A 20,342-nucleotide genomic window follows, 5' to 3' on the forward strand; every position below is an offset into this window, starting at 1 on the left:
TTTAGGTATATTGTTTCACTTGTTCCAGGATTGGGATAAGCCCCGAAAGTCGGTTCTCAGGGATTACTATCCCCCTCTCCTGACATAGGAGCACACTGAAACTCAGAAAAAGTGGGGAGCAAGGAGGAGCCCAGGAAGTCTTCCTGTCCTGGCTCTAAGGGCACAGGCTTTGTTCTTAACGATGATGAATTACACCGCCAGTCGGAATCCAGACCTCCCCTCCTCTGACTTACTCTGGGGTGAAAAACAGCCCCTCCTGCATCCCCCCCACTTCCTCCCTTCCCACCACTGTCAATATTACTAGGAAAGGTGCAAAAGGGGAGTCACATCATAGCTTGTCAGAGATGCTGAGACCTTGTAGCCACCTGAAAGAGCTATTTCAATCCTCTCCGTTTACATATGAGGGAACTTAGTCCTTGGGAGGCAGAGTTCCTGTTGAGAAAACCTCCAATCATGGTGGGCAACATTATATTCCAAGGAAGCTCCCCCTTTGTTTTGGGGAAGTGGGATCAGTGCAAACTCTGCTTCTAATTCTAAGAAAATATATATCTTCTTCTTCTTCTTTTTTGGTGAGGCAATTGGGGTTAAGTGACTTGCCCAGGGTCACGCAGCTAGTAAGTGTTAAGGGTCTGAGGTCAGATTTGAACTCAGGTCCTCCTGACTTTAGGGCTGGTGCTCTATCCACTGCGCTACCTAGCTGCCCCAGAAAATATGTATCTTTTAAAATCACTACTAAAGGCACAATCAGAGTTGAATTCATGGTAGCACTTTTAAATTCTGCAAAATACTTTATCAATATTATATAATTCAGTCCTGACAATAAGCCTGTGAATAGTAAGTCCCCATATGAAGGGCAATTGTCTAAAGAGACCAATATGGATACACAGGGAATGTAGTTACTACATACATACACACACGTGTATGCATGTTGTCAACATAGTCATGACAAATATACACATGTGTATTGTGTATATACACATACAACATACACATACATGCATGTGTGCATGCATGCATTGCTGGGGGAAGGGCTCCTGAGAAAACTCAGACATGTTGGCAGGAAATAGGTTTAGACTAGCTCTTACACCACCCGCCACAGTTAACTACAAATGAATAAGCGATTTAACTATGAAAAGTCATACCACAAAAAATTTAGAGACTAGAAGGTGGTACTCTTCAGAATTATAGTTGGGGAGGATTTCATAACCAGAGCAAGGAGAGAGTTTATAAAAAAGGACAAAACTAGCAATGCCAATAATATAAATTTGAAATACTTTTTCAAGATAAAAATTAATGGAACTAGGAAATAAGAAAAACTATTAAGTGAGAATTTTTTCATACTGAATTTCTCAGTTAAAAGATTGTTAGCCAAGATATATGAGGGGACAAAAATATGAAGCCATGCGGTTTTCCCAATTTACAAAGTAATCAAAGGACATAAACTATTTTCAGAAGAATTGCCAACAATATGATAAAATAATGGGATTTAGCAGATACTCAAAGGTCCACCTGGAGATTAATCTAAACTGATTGAATTAAGTGAGAGTGATTGACTGCTGATTGGCCTACTTCAGGTTAACTAGATTGCAAGCACACCTGGATAGCCCTTAAGAAGGTATTGTTCTCAGAAGCTAAAGACTTTGAATTTAACTCGAGACCACCTTCAAGTCCAGTGAACCAATGGATTTAGATGATGCTAACCAATCAGCTTGAAGCAGCGTGTAAGGACCACCCATGCTCAGGACCTATAAAAAGCTTCCACACTCAGTTTGAAGAGAGTTCGTGGTTGAAGCAGGCTTGTGGCAGAGGATTTGAGGAAGAACCCAACCATGCTGGAACTGTAGGCTAAATAGGCCTTTCCTTGACTTTCTGAACTCCACATGAATACCTGGTATGCTTTAATAAATGCTTAATGCCTAAAGACTAGTGCTAAAACTTCTAATTTAAGGTGACCACACAATTTAGACTTTAAACAACACAGTTTGGCTACCACGGAGGCATAGTGTTTCCTTGATAAAGCAACCCATAGGACAGAATGTTTCAGATAATGAATCCTGGGAGAAATGCTAATTAAAAGAACTCTGAAGTGTTACTTCCTATCCTTCAAATTGATAAAAATGATAAAAGATGGTGGTAGTGTTGGAAAGACAGCAACACTAGTGCACCCTTGATAGGACTGCTATTTGTTTGGACCATTTTGGAAAGCATTTTGAATTATGGTGACAAAAATTATTAAACTGTTCAAACCTGATCATAGACTGGGTAAATACGGAATTTAAAGACAGAAAGGATGGTCCCATACATAACAACATATTAATTGTGGGAGCAAAAGCGGGTATCCATTGATCAGAGATTGACTGTGGAATATATATATATATATATATATATATATATATATATATATATATATATATATATATAGAGAGAGAGAGAGAGAGAGAGAGAGAGAGAGAGAGAGAGAGAGAGCGTGAGGGAGCAGGATAATGAAGGTTAAATGACTTGCCCAGGGTCACACAGCTAGTAAGTGTCAAATTGTCAAGTGTCTGAGGCTGGATTGAAACTCAGATCCTCCTGAATCCAGGCCATGGCTTTATCCACTGCACCATCTAGCTGCCTGCTTGACTGTGGAATATTAATGGAATGGAATGTGAAAGACCCGCCTGAGAGATTTAGCAAACCCCTGAGAGCCCTGCGTGAATGGATGCATAGTAGAAAGAACAGAACCAGGAGAAGAGCAATAATCACGACTCCAGTAATATCTGGCATCATGGTTTCTGGTGGAAATTGATGAAAGGCAAGAGGATTGCAGTGGTTAGAGCTTGGAGTCAGGATGAACGGTTCAAATCCCATCTCAGACATGAGTAGATCTGTGACTGAGCAAGTCACTTCACATCTCTGGGCCTCAGTTTCCTGATTTGTCAAACGAGAGGTTGGCCATGATGACCTCTAGATTCCCTTCTAGTTCCATATCCATGAAGCAGCTAAATGTCCCAAGGAGGGTGAGCGAGATGGAGGAGGGTCTCATGAGCTGCTTCCCAAGTTTGGGCTGAAAGAATCTGGAGAAGAACATCCTTGGGGGCATTAAAGCTCACATTTGTGCTCTGTAGAGAGGAGGAATCTGATTGACTCTGCTTAGACGAAGGGACAGAACTGAGAATAATGGCTGAAAGTCGCAGGCAGGCAAATTTAGGTTTGAGATCAGGAAAAACTGATTAATGAAGAGAGCTGTCCAAAGTGTAATGGGCCGCCTCAGGAGGTCGGCAGGCTCCCCCTCTGCCGGCACCCCTCCCCCTCCCAGGCACCCCCTCTGCCGGCACCCCTCCCCCTCCCAGGCACCCCCCTCTGCCGGCACCCCTCCCCCTCCCAGGCACCCCCTCTGCCGGCACCCCTCCCCCTCCCAGGCTCCCCCTCTGCCGGCACCCCTCCCCCTCCCAGGCACCCTCTCTGCCGGCACCCCTCCCCCTCCCAGGCACCCTCTCTGCCGGCACCCCTCCCCCTCCCAGGCACCCCCTCTGCCGGCACCCCTCCCCCTCCCATCTCCCTGGAATTCCTCAAACAAAGCCTGGGTGACTGCTTGCTTGCCAGGTCTACTGGAGAGGGGAGGCTTGTTCAGGTGTGGGTGGGACTAGATGGTTGTTGAGGTTCCGGCCAGCTCTGAGATTTTCAGGCAGATGGATATTACAGGGATTATTACTGATAGTTCACAGAAAGGAAACTGAGGCTCCAAGTCTTGGGCTCTTACCACTACACCACCCTGCCTACCCTAGGAAGAACCATCAGTATCTTTGACTCTATTATCTTGGGCATTTCTCCTGTGATTATGTGAGCTCAGTGCAGCTGGGAGGGGAGAGAAGGATCAGGCTCCCTGCTTCTCGTTGCCTACACCTCACGTGATTGAGCTGGCCCGGCGCTGGTCCTACGTGAGTGCCTCCACCGGCCGCCGCTGGTCCCTGTGTGCAGCGAGGATCCCGGCATGCTTTGACATGTGTCTTATGGTATAGGGGCAGCCCTGTCTATGCGCTTGTGTTTGGGGAACGCTGTGCCCAATTTGACATCCCTGGGCTTGTTGCTGTATTGTTCGTTGATTTAATTCCCAGGGTAGCCCTGGAAACGGGGAGAGATTTACTTTCAAACAAGAATTTGACTGTTTGCATAGTACAGTCTCTCATTTAATTAGAGAAATATGTTTTTAATTAACTTTCCCTTGACAAATACCCTGACTTATAGGAAGGGGGTGGGTGGGTGGGGGGAGAAATCAGTTTGTGAAACTGAAGGAAGTTGTGTAAAACCCAGAATTTCTTTTAAAAAGCCCTAGAGAACCCTGAGGGCAGCCAGAGCCCCCCATTTTGGCAGCCCCACTTTTATTTGTAGTGAAGTGGGTACAGCAAAGCAAAGGAAAGGCAAAATCTCCTGGAGTCATGGATCTGGGTGAACAAAAATATGATTTGTCTGATTTTTATAAAATCCTAGAGAAATATGGGGCCACAAAGACCATCTGGTCTAAATCTCCTCAATTTTCAAATGAGTCCCAGAGAGGTGCAGCCACTTGTCCCAGGCCACTTAACTGGCTAGAGGCAGGGCTGGCTTCCACTGCAGGGTAGCTCCCATGGCCTCCCTGCCTCTCCATTCCTCCCAATCAGCCTTTTGTCCAAAGGAGGGCTGCTGTGTGTCAAGGTCCAGCCCAGTCTTTGCTGCTGGTTGGGGGAGAAGGGAAAATCTGGTATGATGTCTGGGGTTGGGGTCAGAGTTGTGGTCTAGCAGGAAGTTCTGAGAGGGGGTCATGAGGAAGAAGTGCCCAAGGGGATGGGTGCTCCTCAAGTCAAAGGCAAAGTCTTCCATTGGGAAGCACAGAAAGAGAAATGCCCCATCTCCGGGTTGTGCCACAGTAGCAAAGGTCCTTGTTTGCTCACCCATGGCTAGGATCCATGGGCAAGAAAGACACCGGTTTCCCTTGCCAATCATGGTGTAGCCTTGGGCTCATCTGGGCGTGTGTTTTCATGGATGTAAAATGAATGAACTTTCAGCAGAGGCTGGGGGATCCCTTGTGGGGCATGGCATAGTGGAGACTCTTGAACACTGAGGGGCCTCCTAACTCTCAAAATCTGTAACAGATTTGGTGGCCAACACTTGAATGGAACGGAGGCTTTGGATGTGACCCTAGCGACCAATGCCAAGTTGGGAGGGAGTAGGCATGGTGAGAAGAACTCGGGTCTAAGGCAGAGGGGCCCAAGTTTGAATCCTTGTTCCACCTCTCACTATCTGCGTGACACTGGCAAACCTCCTAGGGCCTCTATTTCCTCATGTGTAAAAGGAGAGACTGAAAGAAGCCCCCAGCTGGAGATCAGCGGCCTCAGAATTCTCTTTGAGGAGAAGTTGACCCTCTCATCAGGATTCTTCTAGGAAGATTCCTGTTCAGGTACAGTTTGGACCAAGATGAACATAGGATATGGAGAGAGAAGGGACCTGGCCCTGGGACCTAGGAGGACCTCAATCCGTGTTTATTGAGTTGGGCTGAATCTTGTCCAGCCTCTTTGTTTCAAGGGTGCGGAATATGCTCAGGTTCACACAGGAAGTAAGCCGTGGGGTTGGGAGGCTCTGCCTGCAAGGCTATTGCTCTAACTACTACCCCATCCTTCCTCCCGTATGCAACTCTGAGATTCCGTCCGGTTTGCAGCAGGGGCATTGAGATAGATCCCTGGTGATCTACCTCTTCCTCAAGCAGCCGGAAATCCCTTTTTTCTAATGTTTAGGGCCTGCCTTTCTAAAGAGATTGGCCTCGGTTTCTCAGAAGGCACCGAGGGACTCTCGCAGGCCTTCCTTTAGGAATCTCTTGTATGGCAGATGCTCGTGCATTCATGAAGAGAGAGAACACTTGGCTCCAGGGTTGCCAAGGGGGCCAAGGGGGCCAAGGGTACCCAGAGTACAAAGGGCTGGCTGGCTCAGCATCTCCTCTCCCTGCTCCACATGGGGTCCACCCACCTGCAGGCTTCTCTTCTCTTCCTCGCTTGTGTGGATGCTGCGTTCCAGCACCGAAACCTGCTCTGAGCAGTCCTGATGTTCCCTCTCCACCTGCCGGATGGTCTCCTTTTGCAGCATCAAGGCAGCTTGGGCGCTTTGCAGGCGTCCGTCGGCCCCTCGCTTGCCTGTTTTGTTAGAGAGAAGGAGGGATGCTGAACTCTCTTCCCCAACCCTCCTACCTCATGGAAAGCACAGGGATGAGACAGAAGAGGCCTGGCCACAGAGTCCCCCACTGTCTCGGAGCCTTTCGAGGATGGATTAGGACCACGAATGAGGGTTCCCACCCAGTGAAACACTGATTAATCACCTACTGTATTCCAGGCATGATAGGGGAAACAAAGGCAAAAATGAAGCAGTCCCTGGCCTCAAGGACTTACATTCTGTCCCAAACACATCGCACACAATTCATTTTGCCATCTCCCTGCATCTTCTCCCAAACTTTCTCCTGCTCCATACTGCCTTGTTTGTTGTCTGTCCCCCTTTTGGTCACTCATGGCTGTCATCTTAGTCATCCTTGAATCTTCCTTCTCCCTCATCCTCAAGAGTCCCCAAGGCTGGTTTCTTCTCTCTAGAAGATTTCTAGTATCCCTACCTTTTCGTCACTCACACAATCACTCCCTTAGTTCAGGCCCTTGCCCTTGCCCTAATCAGTGTCCCGGCCTTATTTGTCCCCTTCACACAGCTGCCAAAGTCGGAGTGCTCTGATCATGCCACTTCCTTGCTCAGGAATCCTCAGTTCCCCATTCCCTCGCTCCATTTTCTCCATCACTTCTGGGAAGCAAAGCACTCAAGAAAACAATGGGAACATTTGGGTTTCTTTTTTTTTCCTTTTAAAAAATCAGTTTTATCTTCTGAGGTAATACAGAAAGCCCTCAGTCTGGCCTCGAAAGCCCTCAATAATCTGACCCCAAATGACTTTGAGAGAGATTTCACATTCCTGACCTTTATGCACTCCATATTCCACCCAAGCTGGCTCACTTGGGGCTATCTAAGCTCAATGTGGCGTCTCCAGACTTCCTGTCCTTGCAGAGCCTGTCCTCATGCCTGGAATGCCCCGCCCTCCCCTGCCCCCAGAATTCCCAGCTTCCTTCATGGCTCAGCTCAGGGGCCATCTGATCTGGGCACAATCTTTCCTGGATCCCCTTTGGGTGACCTTGTTTGCTCATCTGTGTACATATCGTTCGCCCCTGTAGAACACAAGCGTCCTGAGAGCAGGCTCTGCTTGATTTTTGCCTTTGTATCTATCCCCAATGCCCACTGTGATGTTTTATGCATAGTCAGCATTTGCCACAGTTTAGGATTTAGAATGAATTTACCAGGTGAAGTGTGGGCAACTGCAGGTCTGCCTCATCTCCCCTAAGGTCATAGAAACATGTTTTATAGTCATTTCTTTGGGAGTGGGGTGATGGCAGAATCTCATCTTTGTGTGTGTGTGTGTGTGTGTGTGTGTGTGAGTGTGTGTATGTGACAAATCTCTCTTTTCTTGGAGGATTTCAGCACCCCTGTTCTTGGTTCAGTAGAAAAGCAAACTTGGGGCCTCCTGCCCAAGAGGATCATTAAAGTAAGCCCTGCCCCCTACGCCACCCCCTGCTCCCATACTAGGGCAGGCTGAGCAGAGAGGGGCCCCCTGGGTTCCATTCCCTTCTGTGTGCTCCTCAGCTCTCCTGCTGCCCCATCCACCATGTGATCTGCTATAAATCTTGCTTTTTTGCAGCAGATGAAACCATGAATCAGGTCTCTGGAGAAGAGAGATGAATGAGTGACTGGCCTTCCTCAGCATCTGCCAGATTCTTCTGCAGCTGCAGGATGCGAGTCTTGCTCTGGTCAAGGTCAGACTTCAGCTCATTCAGCTGACAGTTCAGGTTCACTACCTGGATCCGTGAGTCATCCTGAGAAGAGACAAAGACTGAGTTTTTAAAGGCAGAGAAGGGGAAGGAAAGAAGAAGAAACGGTGGAATTTCATCTTTCAGGCTCAATGGAAGCATAGTGACAAAGACAGGATCTTACAGGATGGGGGAGGGGACTGGCAGGGGAGCCAGTGACCCGGGTTCAAGTCCTGCCCCTGTGACTTAATGGCTTCTTGTTCCTGGGCAAGTCACTTAACAACTCTGGGCTGTGTCACATAACCACCGAGTATGAGGATTGAAGAGGAACTCACTGCTCATGAAGATTCCCTTCCCGATAGCACAGCTATGACAAGTGGGCATTGGCCTCTATTTAAAAGCATGCCAGGAGAGAGCTCCTGGAGGCAGCACATCCCTCTTCTGAACAGCTCTGGAGAGTGAGGAAGTGGATCCCCGCATCAAACTGAAATCGGGCCCTTGCAGCTTCTCCTTCTGTCTTTCTGCCCTCTGGGGCCAAAGAGAACAGAGCAGACCTTTTCTCCACCACAGACCTTTAAACACTGGAAGACAGTTATGGAGTACTGCCCATCCCCCACCCCACCCCAGTCTTCCCTTCTCTGGTCTAATCTCACCCTGTTCCTTCGGCCAATTCTCACATGACATTAATTTCAAGGCTTTTCATCATCCTGGTTGCCCTTCTCTGGGCCCTTTAGCTTGTCAGTGGTCTCAAGCAGAATTGAGTACAATAGCCCAGAAGAGGTCTGACAGGGGCAGGGTGAAGGGGGACTGTAACCTTCCTATTTCCCAAAGCTAAGACTCTCCTGGTGCAGCCCAAATGGCAACCAGCTTTTGCAGCTGCCACGTCCTATGGCAGAGCTATATTGTGTTTGTGGTCCACTAAAATTCCCAGATCTTTTCTAGAACACCAGCTATCTACTTATGCCTTCCTCCCATTGTACTTGGGAAATGGATCATTTTGTGTCCAAGTGTAAGACTTCATGTTGGTTTCCACTGGATTTCATCTTACTAGGTTCAAGCCAGTGCTTTAGTCTGTCAAATCCTGATGGATTTTGAATTTTTTGTCTTCTGTGTTTGCCACCTCTCCCATCTCTGGGTCATCTGAAAATTTGATGCTCATGTCAGCCATATTTTTAGCCAAGTATTTGTTAAAAATGTCGTACGGCGTAGGGACTCTACCAGAGACCTCCTGCCCTGGTGAGATTGAACCATTAACCACTTCTCTTTGAGTCCAGCCATCTAAGTGGCTCTGAAGTCATCTAACTGAATTAGTGTCTAACACACATCCTTCCGTCTTCTCCATAACAACAAATGAGATCCTTTGATCAAAGCTTTGATAAAATTTAGGTAAACTATATCCATAGCACCTCCTAGCTTAATGATCCTGCCAAAAAAGGAAATGAAGCTACTTTGGCATGATCTGTTCTGGAAGGAGCCAGGCTGGCTTTTTGTAAGCACTGCTTTCCTTTCCAGATATTTACCAACCATTAAAAAAAGTGATTTGTCCTAGAATTGTCCAAGGAATCAAAACTAAGCTCACTGGCTTAGAGTTTGCAAGCTCTATTGTTTCTATCCTTACATGTAAAATGAGGGAGTTGAACCAGGAAGGCCTTTTCGAAGGACTTTTTCAGTTCTAAATCTATGAGGAGTGGGATTTGACTCCAGAGTCGGCACCTTTGCCAGTATTCCATTCTTACTGGAAATAGACATAGCATTTGTTTCAGACTGTCTGCAGTCTCACCATTGACTGGTTAGATCAAAGGTCAAAGTGAATCATAAATGAAAGGAATAAAGATGAGAAGACACTGTAAGAGATTAGCTGTGACTTAACCTATTTAAACAAACTGTTGCTACTTCAAATCAGGAAATGGGTAAAAGACATTGACTCTGGTTCTCACTGTTTCTTAGAATAAGCATGTAGGGGTTCCCATTTGTTCTGGTGGGAGGTTGGCTACCTATATTGATAAGATCACAAATCCAACCATACATCTAATTCTCTCTACAAAGATAACTTAAAATAAGGACATAGGAATAATGGGAGAGCATATGGTAGTGGATGGTGGATCCAACCTTGGAATTGAGAAGCCTGAGCTGGAATTCTGCTTTGGCCACTTATTGACCAAGTGGCAATTCTCTCTCTAAGACCAGATGAGGTGCCCATGTATCTTCATTGTGGAATTACCCATACCAATAGAATCATAGATCTGGACCAAAAACAGTTGAGCAAACAAAATAGGGTCATATCCTTCAGCACTTCAACATCCATGTTTTCATGGGTGTGGGCATTCCCTCCAGAGATGCAGACTGCCACCCCTCTGTCTCTTAGTGAGTGGTTTTTGAGAGTTGCCATGGCTGAGAAAGCCATCCCCATCCTGCCCACCTGGTGGTGATTCTCTGAACCTTGGCTGCCCCTCAGACCCAGTCCATCAGCAGGCCTATACTCATAGCCTTTCTAGCCCAGCAGAACCTGCCAGAGCTTGCTCTCTGAGCTGGCATAGATGTTAAAAATCCAGGGTCATGATGAGGCCTTGGAAAAGGGCTCTAGTGGAGGACAAGGCACCACAGGGAAGGTGCCAAAGGAGTGGCTCAGACAATACACGGTAGAGGAGGTTCAGAGGAGGGGATCTCCTCGGGGCCTGTGTGGTCAGGAGAGGCTTCCCGAGAACAAAGGAGGAGCTTAAAAGAGAAGAATGTCAACAGGTTGAGATGTGGCTGGATTACATTCCTGGCCAATTCATGGTGGCAGAGTTGGGCTGGGGAATTCTAGGAGTCCAGCCTGGCTAGAATATAGAGTCTGGGAAAGGCTTAGAAAATGGGTGTTGGTCTGCTGAAGGCATGTACGAGAAGGTGAGAAAAGTAGCTTGGAGTCAGATTAAGAAGGGCCTTCCATGCCAAGCTAAGTCATTTGTATTTTCTCCGGAGAAATTAGGGAGTCGCTGAAGGTTGGTTTGTTGATGTTGTTTTAAGCAGGAGAATGGCACGCTAAGACCTGTGCCCTACTTTGGCAGCTATGTGGAAGATGCATTGGAGAAAATGTGAGATGGGGAGATAACTATAGTCCAGGTAAAGTGTGATGAGGGTCTGAACTAGGGGGAGAGATGAGAAAGGGGCAGGTACAAGAGATTCTGCGATTGCCCAGCAGAATTCAGCTCCCTTTGGGGAGTAGGATGTACCTCAGCAAGTGGATGAATGTAGGGGGTAGGGTGCAGGAGACCACAGAATTAAAAATCACTCTAAGCTTGGGAGGACATCAAAAGAAATATGGGACTTGGGAGCAAGATAAGGATTTTTTTCAATTTTTGTTTTTGATTGTGGTGGTAGGGAAAGGTGATGAATTTGGACACGTGAAGCCTGAGGCATAAACAATACATTCAGGTGGACACATTAAGGAAGCACATGGAAATGTTAAGACTAGAACTCAGAGAAGAGGCTGGAGCAGTCATCCACCCTCGGAGTGATTTAAATACATACTCTTTTAAAAAAATATTTATTTATTTATTTATTTTTTGCGGGGCAATGGGAGTTAAGTGACTTGCCCAGGGTCACACAGCTAGTAAGTGTCTGAGGCCAGATTTGAACTCAGGTACTCCTGAATCCAGGGCCGGTGCTTTATCTACTGCGCCACCTAGCCGCCCCAAATACATACTCTTGATTGCCTTAGAATATGGAAAGTGAATGAGTAAGTCAAATGAACAAGGAGCAGTAAGAGGAAAGGACAATCACACCCATGTAGACTCCACATGGGGCACCATACTCATAAGCCCTTCTATAGCTATAAGAGATGGTAGCAGACTCTACCGCTAAGGGAGAATGGGTAGAGAGAGAAGAGGACCTAGAACAGAGCCTGGGTGGGCATCCACACTTAGCTAAAGTAGATCAGTCATGTAGGAAGAATGAGAGACAACACAAAGATGGTTCCAATGCTGTCCACATTGAAGGGTCACAAAGAGAAAAGTGAAAAGCAAATGGGAGGGCAGGTAGGTTGGAAGAGAGGCAAGAGAGTGAGATGTTACAGAAGGCAAGAGGGGAGAGAGGAGAACAAGAGGGAAGGAGAGGCCAATGGGATCAAATGTTGCTAAGAAGTCAAGGTGATGAGGGCTGAAAAAGTCCATTGTATTTGGTAACTAAGATGTCAGAGGTGATCTGTCCTTTGAGAACCTTTCCAGTCTTAAATCTGTAATCCCATGGTCATGGAGAGAGCAGGTTTGGTAGAGGCAGTGGAAATAGATCTCAGATCACAGAGGGTGATGAGGAAAAAAGTCTTTCTACAAGCTTAGCATTAGAGAGAAGGAAAGGAGATAGCTTGGAGGGAAGGAATTAGGGCCAGGTTTCTCATTAATTAATTAATTTGTTTATTCATTTATTCATTTATTTATTTATTCATTCATTTATTTATTTTTAAGACAAAGGAGACATGAACTTATTTTTAGGCAGAGGAAGAGGACCAAGCTTGACCAGGGACACCAAGTAACTTTATCTTCTTTTTCTTTATTTTAAAAATTAAAGAAAAATTTATTTTATTTTTTATTTTTGCAGGGCAATGAGGGTTAAGTGACTTGCCCAGGGTCACATAGCTAGTAAGTGTCAAGTGTCTGAGGCTAGATTTGAACTCAGGTCCTCCTGAATCCAGGGCCAGGGCTTTATCCACTGTGCCACCCAGCTGCCCCCTTCATCTTCTTTTTCTAACACCAGTCCTGTTTTTCTATATTTTTTGTTTGAAAAAATAAAACAAAACAAAACTGCTCTTACCATTCCAAAGATGAGCTATCCATTGTTTATAGGAAGCTGGAAGGGAAAAGGTCTTTATTTTCCCCCACAGTGTAGGCTTGCTATACATACATACATAATACATATTTATGTGTGTGTATATGTATATATATATTATAGGTGTAGGTATAGGTATATGTATATGTATGTGTGTGATTTTATAATTGTATTTTAATTTGTTTTCCTTTTTAATTTCCTATGTATATTATGCATTTTTAAATGTTCTGCATCTGGTGATAACTAATCAAATAATCAATCAATAAGTATTTATTAAAACACCTACTGTGTTTTAATATTAGAAATGCTTAGAAATACCAAGACAAATGCAAAATAGTTCCTGCTCTCAAGGACCTCACAGTCTAGCCAAGGGAGACAAACATCCATACATGGGCATATGCAAAATAGAGACCAGGTTATTTGGGGAGGAAGATACTGGGTCTAATAAGTGAAGGGGAGGAGGGAGGGAGCATCAGGCTTGGGGAATGGTCAGTGGAAAGGTACAGAAATGTGAGAAGGAATATTGCTTATGAGAAATAAAAAGGGCAGTTTGGCTGGACTGTAGTGTACGTGAGGAGGAGTTGTGTGTAATACAGGCAGGAGAAGCAGGTTGGGGCCAACTAGAAAGAATTCATTGCTGGGGTGGAAGTGATGGGCATCTTGGGAAGAAGCAGACATTCCATCTTCCAAATTGTGAGAGGGAAGGAGAAGAAAGCCTGGAGTCTTGGGGCATTCATCCCAGGATTTTGGAGAGTGGATTTCCAAGGGTTAAGAGAAAGACTAACTAGGCTCCAATGACCCCAGATTCAATGAGAGATCAGCTTGGGAGGATGGATGGGGAGCTCTCAATAATGGAAAGCTGAAGACACAAATAGATGTTATCCCAGTGAGGGGAAAAGGAGCAGGTGCCTAAGAAAACCAAATACCCTTTGAGGACAGAGCCAACTTATCGATGACTCATTTTTGGAGGCACATTTGCAGGTAGGAGCCAGAGGGAGGGGCAGGTAACGTGATAAAGGCAGCAGGTTTGCAGTTTGGTGCACGTAGCGTCGAGAGAACTGACGTTTGCAATGAGCCGGAGCTGGCAAAGAGTATGAGAATAACAAAGGAAGCTTTCGTAGCTATTCTGGGGCCAAGGTGGTGACCAGAGATAGTTTGGGGGCATTCAGAGAGTGAATTGCTCAGAGCCAGAACCTCTGTGTTCCTTGGTAACAGCTCATCACAACCCATCATTTTCCTTTTGGAGTCGGGGTGGTGGGGGGGAAGATGACTGGAACAGCCGAGGAGGTGAATTTCTATAGTACAGCTAGATTCCCCCAAACATCCTACTCATCCTGTGGAGAGGATGGGGAGGGCTGTGCACTAAGTGTAACAAGCTGGATTAGACTGTAAACTCTTTGAGGGCAGGACTGTCTTTTTGTATCCCCAGTGCTGAGCGCAGTGCTGGAGTCACAGATACTTAAATGCTTATTGATTTGAATGAGATTGGATTGTATTCTGACTAGGTCCAATGACCAGAGGCACTCTTCCATTAGAACGTGAGCTATCTGAGGGCAGGGGCTGTGTCTGGCCTTATTGATATCCCTAGCACTTAGTGTTGTGCCTGGCACATAGTAAGCCCTTCTTAGGTTGACTTGTTGACCCTGAGAGTTCAGGCGGTAATCGATGGATGATTGAGTTGATGTCACCTCGGAGGACCTCTTTGAGCAGAGTGCCTGTCCCGGGGTCAGTCCTTGGGTTTGTGCTTTTGGTAGCTTTATCAAAGGGCTGGAGGAAGACAGAGCATGATAGAATTGGTGGATACCACAAGGCTGGGGAGGGGGGACAGGAAGGGTCTCCAGAGTCATTCCAGGTTCATGGGTCACAGGAAGCAACTTCATAGATAAGAGTGGGACCAGACTTTGCAAGTGCCTCATTGAATCATTTTAGGTCAACCAGAACAGAATGGATGGGCTAAAGGTAAGATGCACCTTTCAAAGCCAGAGGGCAAAGGGTAAAGTGAAGACACTTGTGAGTTTCTTCCAGCCCCAAGATCCTGGATCAGAAATCTTGGGGCAGCTGAGGAGGAAAGGGGATTTATCAAAGGAGGCAGGAAGGAAAGGTAAGGATCCTCCCAAGACGAGGACAGGCTAGAAGAAGGGACTGAATCTTATATAAGGTCCCACAGGGTCAGGGACCAGACATGTTACTTCATTAGTACAGGAAACACCCAGATGGGGAAAATCCCTCCACTAATGCCTGTTGACACCTTTTCTGCAACTTAGAGAGTTTCCTACAGGACTAAGAGGCCAAAACATTTTCCCAGGGTCATACAGGCAGTAGGTGTCAGAGGCAGAGCTTGAACTCAGGTCTTCCTGACTCTGAATTCAGCCTTCTGTTTTCACTATACTACAGCTTCAAAAGTCCATGATGTTGGAAGCATGCCTAGACAGTGAATGGGAAAAGGATCTGGGACTCTTAGTGAACCACCAGCAATGGGGGCATGGTAGCCCTATAAAGCCAATATTAAACTAGGCAGAGCAGTTCAAATGAAGGAAATCATTGTTCCTTTATACTAGCTCCCATTTATATAGCGCTCCCCATGTGCCTGGTGCTGGCTTAAGCGCTATATAATTATTATCTCACACACTGTCTCCTCACATCAACCCTGGGAAGGAGGCACTGAGGACACAAAGTAAGTGACTTGCTCAGCTCCTAGCTGGAGGTATAGGTGTGAGGGAGTGTGCTCCCCATGAGCCCAGGTGTGCTAGCACATTCTGGGCCAAGCTTCTCCACTGATCCTTCCCTTCCCCTCAGAGGAGGGGCTCTAGGCATGGCTCTCCATGACTGGAGCTTTGTGCTCACTTCCTGGCATCCCATTTTAGGAAGAACATTCACAAGCTGGACATCATCCAGGTGAGGGTGCTCAGGATTGGTGGTGGGGGTGGAAGGGAGGCTGGAAACTATGCCATGGTTGGTTGAAAGAATCTGAAATATTGAGCTTGGAGAAGAGATGACTTGGGTGGAATGTGCTACATGTCATCAAGTCTTGGAAGGGTTATTTGGAGGACAGGCTATCCTTGTCCTGCTTGGCCTAGGACAGGTTAGGCTTGTCCCACTTGTCCCAGGATGGGCTAGCCTTGTCTCATTTGGCCCAGGATGGGTTAGCCTTGTCTGCTTGGCCCAGGATTTGTTAGCCTTATCCTGCTTGTCCCAGGATGGGCTAGCCTTGTCCTGCTTGGCCTGGGTTTGCTAGCTTTATCCTGCTTGGCCCAGGATGGGCTAGCCTTGTCTCATTTGGCCCAGGATGGGTTAGCCTTGTCTGCTTGGCCCAGGGTTTGTTAGCCTTATCCTGCTTGGTCCAGGATGGGCTAGCCTTGTCTCGCTTGGCCCAGGATGGGTTAGCCTTGTTCTGCTTGGCCCAGAATGGGTTAGTCTTTTCCCACTTGGCCCAGGATGGGTTAGCCTTGTCCCACTTGGTCCAGGGTTTGTTAGCCTTATCCTGCTTGGCCCAGGATGGGCTAGCCTTGTCTCACTTGGCCCAGGATGGGTTAGCCTTGTTCTGCTTGGCCCAGAATGGGTTAGTCTTTTCCCACTTGGCCCAGGATGGGTTAGCCTTGTCCCACTTGGTCCAGGGTTTGTTAGCCTTATCCTGCTTGGCCCAGGATGGGCTAGCCTTGTCTCACTTGGCCCAGGATGGGTTAGCCTTGTTCTGCTTGGCCCAGAATGGGTTAGTCTTTTCCCACTTGGCCCAGGATGGGTTAGCCTTGTCCCACTTGGTCCAGGGTTTGTTAGCCTTATCCTGCTTGGCCCAGGATGGGCTAGCCTTGTCCCACTTGGCTGAGGAGCAAAGCGGGTGGGATTTGGGGAGCTGCAAAGTGGCAGAGATAGGCTTGATGTTACAAAACTCTTGATAGTGAGAGCATCTCAAAGGGGAATGGGCTGATTCTTCTGAGGGAGCAAGGGGCCACCCCTGGAGGTCTTCACATAGGAGTCATTGTCACAGCCTTGGTGGCTGTGAAGTCCTTTCCGGATCTAAAGTTCTTTGATGTGTTGAGCTGATTCCTTTGTGTCCTGTGCATTTTTTGGTTTGTATTTGCAATGAAAACATGCTTTGTAGGTACCACCCCCAGGGAAGAGGCCTGAGTCTGGGGCTGCATCCAACGCCTTGGGCAGGAGAAGGGGGAAGGTGAAGGGCTTGGCGTGCTTTGGCAGGGAGGGTGTGTTACCATATCAGGCCCACCATGGAGTGTGGGGAGACCAGGGGCGTTTGGGATGAATCCAGGCTGGTCCTCTGAGCTGGCAGCACCAAGGAGGGGTGGGCGGGTACCAGAGCTGCCTCAGGCAACATGGTAAAGGGACAGTCAGACATGGCTCCCCTCCAGAGAAAGGGAGCCGGAGGCAAACCAAGAACAATTGAGTGAGCCACCTTCGCTAAGAGGGGGGACCTGGGCAGAGGCCTTACTTCATACCAACCCAGAGAGCTGGGGTGAGAGAAAGCATACAGTCACAAGTTATCTTTCCAAGGGCCCCATAGGATGGGTCAGGCAAGCCTGAGCTTCCTGGGGCAGAGAGCCTGGGACTGGGGTTTGGAGCTAAAAGGAGGACTCCCAGGCCAGCCACCTCTTCATTTCCCACCAGGCTGCACTCATTTGGACTCCTCCATTGCCCATGAGGTTCCTCTCCCCTCCTTTTCCCCCTCCCCCTTTACAACTTCCTTTATTTATTTATTTATTTATGTATTTATTTATTTTTGCAGGGCAATGAGGGTTAAGTGATTTGCCCAGAGTCACACAGCTAGCAAGTGTCAAGTGTCTGAAGCCGGACTTGAACTCAGGTCCTCCTGAGTCCAGGGCTGGTGTTTTATCCACTGAACCACCTAGCTGCCCCACGATTTCCTTTTATATGTTGTCTTCTCCATTAGATCAGAAGCTCTCTGCGGGCAGGGTCAGGTTTTTTTTTGGCCTTTCTTTGTATCCCTAGTGCTTAGCACAGTGCCAAGCACTTAGTAGGTACTTAATAAATGCTTGTTGATTGGCTGATTGGTTAAACGCCAGTAAAGGATGTTAGTGAGGCGATTCTTGGGTTATTAGCCCAGCATGGACAACAAGGCGTTGGACTTAGAGTGAGGAAGACCTGGGTTCAGATGTCACCTCACAGACCTGGGCAAACCATTCAGTGCTTCTGTGCCTTAGTTTGCTCACCTGGAGAAAGAAGGCACTGGGAGCAATGACCATCCCAGCTGGTGAATGATACCCCATGATGAGCAGGTGCAGGGGTGACCAGTCACGCTCTCCAAGCTATGCTGTCCCACACCCTAACTCTCCTCCTTGGTTTGGCTTCCCTGGTCCATGTCCCTGGACTGAGTCTGGAGAGCCCTGCTCTCCGAAGGCCAAAGGACCGTTTTGTCTCTGTCCCCATGAGGCCCTCCCTTGGGCCACAAGCCTGGGGGTTGTTGGCAGTATGGGATCCTCTTCTTATGACAAACTGGGATGGAAAGATGCCTGACCTCTTAGGCAAGTGACCCAAGCTTCAATCCTGGCTCACCCATTTACTGGTTCTGTGACCTTGGCCAAGTCACTTCCCCTCCTGAGCCCCATTTCCTCACCTATGAAATGAGGAGGTCAGAGTAGCTGGCTCCGGATGTCCTTCCAGGCCCCAGGTTCATGATGCCAGGGTCCTAAGTTTCTGAACCTCCCTGGATTCAGTTTGCTCATGAGGAAGCTGGACTCTGTCCCACATCTGAACTAAGATGGGCATCTGGTGCCGTCCTGTCTAGAAAACTGCTTCTTAGCCCTCTTGCCTTCCCTCGGTCCTTGATCCAAAGAAAAGGAGCCACTTCCAGAGTCAGAAGGTCTGTGTCATGTCATTTTCCTGAACCTAAGTTTCTTTGGCTTTAAAATGGGGATAATACATGTCCCCGCCTCACAAATATTGTGTCTGCTTCGAACATGTCTCGTATGCACTTGTGTGTATGTACGTGCTTGTCCCCCATGGTAGGCTGTAGGCTCCTTGAGGACTTCCATTCTGTCAGGCTCCTTGGGGGACTGTTTGGTATTTATCTTAGTATCTTCAGAGCTTGGCACACAGTAGGTGCCTAATAAATGTCTATGAATCAATTGCTAACTCTTTAGAAATGGAAAAGCATCTCATAATGGAGAGGAAGCCATTTCTGACGTTGCTTTTAAAGAGTGTCAGTAGGCGCCACAGACCTCACCCCCTGAAGTCATCCCGGGTCCAGAAATGGCCCAGGACTTGGGGTGCCCCTGGGGGGACCAGGAGCAATGGGGACAGATTTCTCAGTTTTGACAAAACCACCACAGCAGATGGGATGGCCCTCAGATGCCTTGGCACCATGACGACGATGTCAGCCCCGGTTTTAAAAAGAACTGTTGTTATATAAATATTTGTCCATTTTCTTAAGGAGCACATTCTGGGCGATTGGGCTTGACAGCATAAGGGCAAAGGGAAGTCTGAGGGGCCAGCCAGCGGAGAATGTTCTTCCCCACATGGCCTGGAGGCCGGCACAGGGTCAGGCTCCACTGGCTGGTCCGTGCCCAGCCTGGTGGTCTGTTGTGCTGTCTTGGGGTGGGGGTGGCCCCACAGCTGGAGGAAGGGCTGAGATTGCTGCCGGAACCCTCTTGTGTTGGTCAGAGGCTTAACTGAGCTTGGGAAGGGCTCCCAAGTGCACTTTAGCACCACAGGGACTGGAGTGTTTGGGGAGCTAGTCAGACAGACAGACAGACAGACAGGTCTTCTTCAAAAGTTGAAGCGTCCCACAGCAGCTTAGTTAGCAAGCCCAGGAAACAGCTGAGAAAGAACAGGACATGGGTTCAAATCCCACCTTTGCTTCCTGCTGTTTGAGTGGTCTTGGAGGGGTGAGTTTCTTGAGGCTACAGACCTTGTTTTTGTGCTTCAGTCTTTCTTAGCTCAGTGCCTGGCACTTGGGCTGGCTGAGTAACAACTCTTCTTCTTGATGGGTCTTGGTTTTCTTACCAGCCAAATGAAGGGGTTGGATCTAATGATTTCTCAGATCCCCTCCAGCTCTAGATTCCTTGATCACCTTGGAGCCTACGCCTGTGACTCAGAGTTCATCCTCAAACAAGACTGCTAGCCAGAGCTACCAGTCGCCATTTTTGTTCCCAGGACAAAGAGCATGAATGAGCCCCGGGTGGGGCCGATGGAGACACTGTCACCCCCCAGAAATCCTCCTGGGGAAGACACAAGGAGGTGGAGAGCTGGGGCAGGCTGGGGGTTCGGTGATTTCTAGGCCGCAGAAGGATTCCAACTGTGTCAGCACTCTCTAAACTTTGGTGCCCCGGGACAAGTCTCTGATGGCCCACTCTGCCCTCCTCTTGGTTCCCCTGCTGACCCCTCACTATTTGGGCCATTGGAAGGGAGAATGAGGTGACCCATCTGGAGTCAGAGATGAGGAGGAGGGGCAGAGTGTGTGTTGTCCACTCCGTCCAGTGCCCTCTGAACTGGGTCTGGGGGCGGACAAGGGGCCACTGGCTTTATCAGTCGATCAGGCCTTTCTCTGGCCCCTCTCCCAGCCCTCCGCTCCACCACCTCTGCCTTCCCCCTCCTAATGCCTTGCCCCTGCCTGGTAACCTGAGCCAGGTCCATCGAGTGAGCGCTCAGCTTGCGTTTCCTCGAGCCTGGAATGCAGGGCTGGTGCGAGGCATCCGCAGGAGGCCCTTCCCTGAGAGAAGCAGGCAC

General features: G+C 47.9%; 1 protein-coding gene across 1 annotated transcript in view; it reads right to left on the bottom strand.

The window, feature by feature from the left end:
• Positions 1-20,342, bottom strand: part of CROCC2 (ciliary rootlet coiled-coil, rootletin family member 2) — a 163,324-nt gene that overhangs the window by 10,454 nt on the left and 132,528 nt on the right. The window contains exons 29-30 of the mRNA XM_043997894.1: positions 7,787-7,907; positions 5,980-6,143 (exon numbers count right to left, since the gene is read on the bottom strand). Coding sequence (XP_043853829.1) covers positions 5,980-6,143; positions 7,787-7,907 — 285 coding nt within the window. The remainder of the gene's footprint in view (positions 1-5,979; positions 6,144-7,786; positions 7,908-20,342) is intronic.

Source organism: Dromiciops gliroides, chromosome 3, assembly GCF_019393635.1.
Source record: "Dromiciops gliroides isolate mDroGli1 chromosome 3, mDroGli1.pri, whole genome shotgun sequence".
Classification (NCBI taxonomy): Eukaryota; Metazoa; Chordata; class Mammalia; order Microbiotheria; family Microbiotheriidae; genus Dromiciops; species Dromiciops gliroides.